The 1,341-nt window shown below is 39.7% G+C and overlaps 1 protein-coding gene and 1 non-coding gene across 2 annotated transcripts in view; both read right to left on the bottom strand.

The window, feature by feature from the left end:
* rps7 (ribosomal protein S7) overlaps window positions 1–1,341 on the bottom strand; it is a 5,641-nt gene that overhangs the window by 1,974 nt on the left and 2,326 nt on the right. Inside the window, exon 5 of the mRNA XM_034899404.1 lies at window positions 395–459. Coding sequence (XP_034755295.1) covers window positions 395–459 — 65 coding nt within the window. The remainder of the gene's footprint in view (window positions 1–394; window positions 460–1,341) is intronic.
* On the bottom strand, window positions 827–1,046 carry LOC117962003. Its single transcript, XR_004660534.1, has one exon. It is a non-coding gene; the product is annotated as a small nucleolar RNA SNORA73 family (small nucleolar RNA).

Raw genomic sequence — 1,341 nt, 5'->3', positions numbered from 1 at the left:
AAAAAAAAAAAAGACCAAAACTATCTACGGCTTATTTAAATTAGTTTTAATTATACTGCGTTTACCATCACAGATGACCAATTAAACCAGCAAATAAGCACATTTGAGAAGATTGAACCTGTGCATCTTGGCATAAACACTTCTTAAAATTAAATCTTATGAATAAATTGTCAATCATCAATTTGATAAAATCACAACAGCTATGACAGCTTAAAAACGTAAAATACAACATATCACACACCCCTCGTGTTCATTTCACCTGGGAGGGGTTACTGGAACATAGACGTAGAGACCAGGAAAACAGAATATAAATGAAACTCTACAACATTATCCTGACAAAACTCCCAAACAAAGTGAGATGCTCCAACAACAAGAAAAGAATCTCTCTCCTCACCTTCTGGGACGCTTCTGCTTATTCTTTGTGCGGCTTTTCCTGGTGGGTTTGGGAAGAATTCTCCTCTGAAAAAAAGCAACAGTCTCGTTCATTTCCAATCAGGATTCACAAACACCTCAACTGTTTTATGGTCTAGTGATACTTCATGAACAAAAATGATGATTCAGGGTTGGACTGATATTCTGGGTCAATACTGGATATAACCTGCTGATATTCATGTTCCTCCTAGCTTTACTCGACAGCTTCAGTGTCGAAAACTTGCTTCTTTCTGCATTAAAAACATTTCAATAGAAAATGTCAGTCTCGGACACTTAATCACCATGGATACAATTTTGGACACAAGATATTTTATAGTCAGGCCAAATGAAACTATTATGAACAATAACCAATCTGTCTATAAACGCCCTTATCAGTCAAACCCTGATGTCAAAATAATGTGTCCTGCATGGTTTAGCCCCCCAGTAACGGCCCCAAGGGACTCTGGGAGGATGTAGGAATATGCAGGACGCCCGTCCTCACCGACCAGCGGCCGGGGACAGAGCTTTCTCTCCGACATTGTGGAACGGGACTGTACGTCTCGGCTCGAAAGCTACGCTCCCATACGCCACGAGGACAGAGCCAGGAGAGCAACCTCACTGGATGTCCATGTCGGATACAAACCATTCAAGAGACAAAAGACTACTTTCACATCAATGCAATGTGTCCTTCTTGTATCAGGTCTGGTTGTGTGTGCCAGATAGATTTTTCTTGCCATTTTTTTTTAAAATTGTGAGCCAAATTAAACATATTTGCATTTGTTGAGACTCCATAAATCTCAAAAATATCAACTTCAGAAACTTAGTTTTAGCACCGATGCATTTGAGATACTTCTGGACATTTTTAAGCATTGAGATGTACACTGTGCCCATTTCCTTCTCAATACTGGAAGGAAATGTGCACAAGACAGC

The sequence above is a fragment of the Etheostoma cragini genome, chromosome 18, assembly GCF_013103735.1.
Source record: "Etheostoma cragini isolate CJK2018 chromosome 18, CSU_Ecrag_1.0, whole genome shotgun sequence".
Lineage (NCBI taxonomy): Eukaryota > Metazoa > Chordata > Actinopteri > Perciformes > Percidae > Etheostoma > Etheostoma cragini.
The sequence above is the reverse complement of the archived record's forward strand: the minus strand, read 5'-3'. Positions and strand labels throughout refer to the sequence as shown.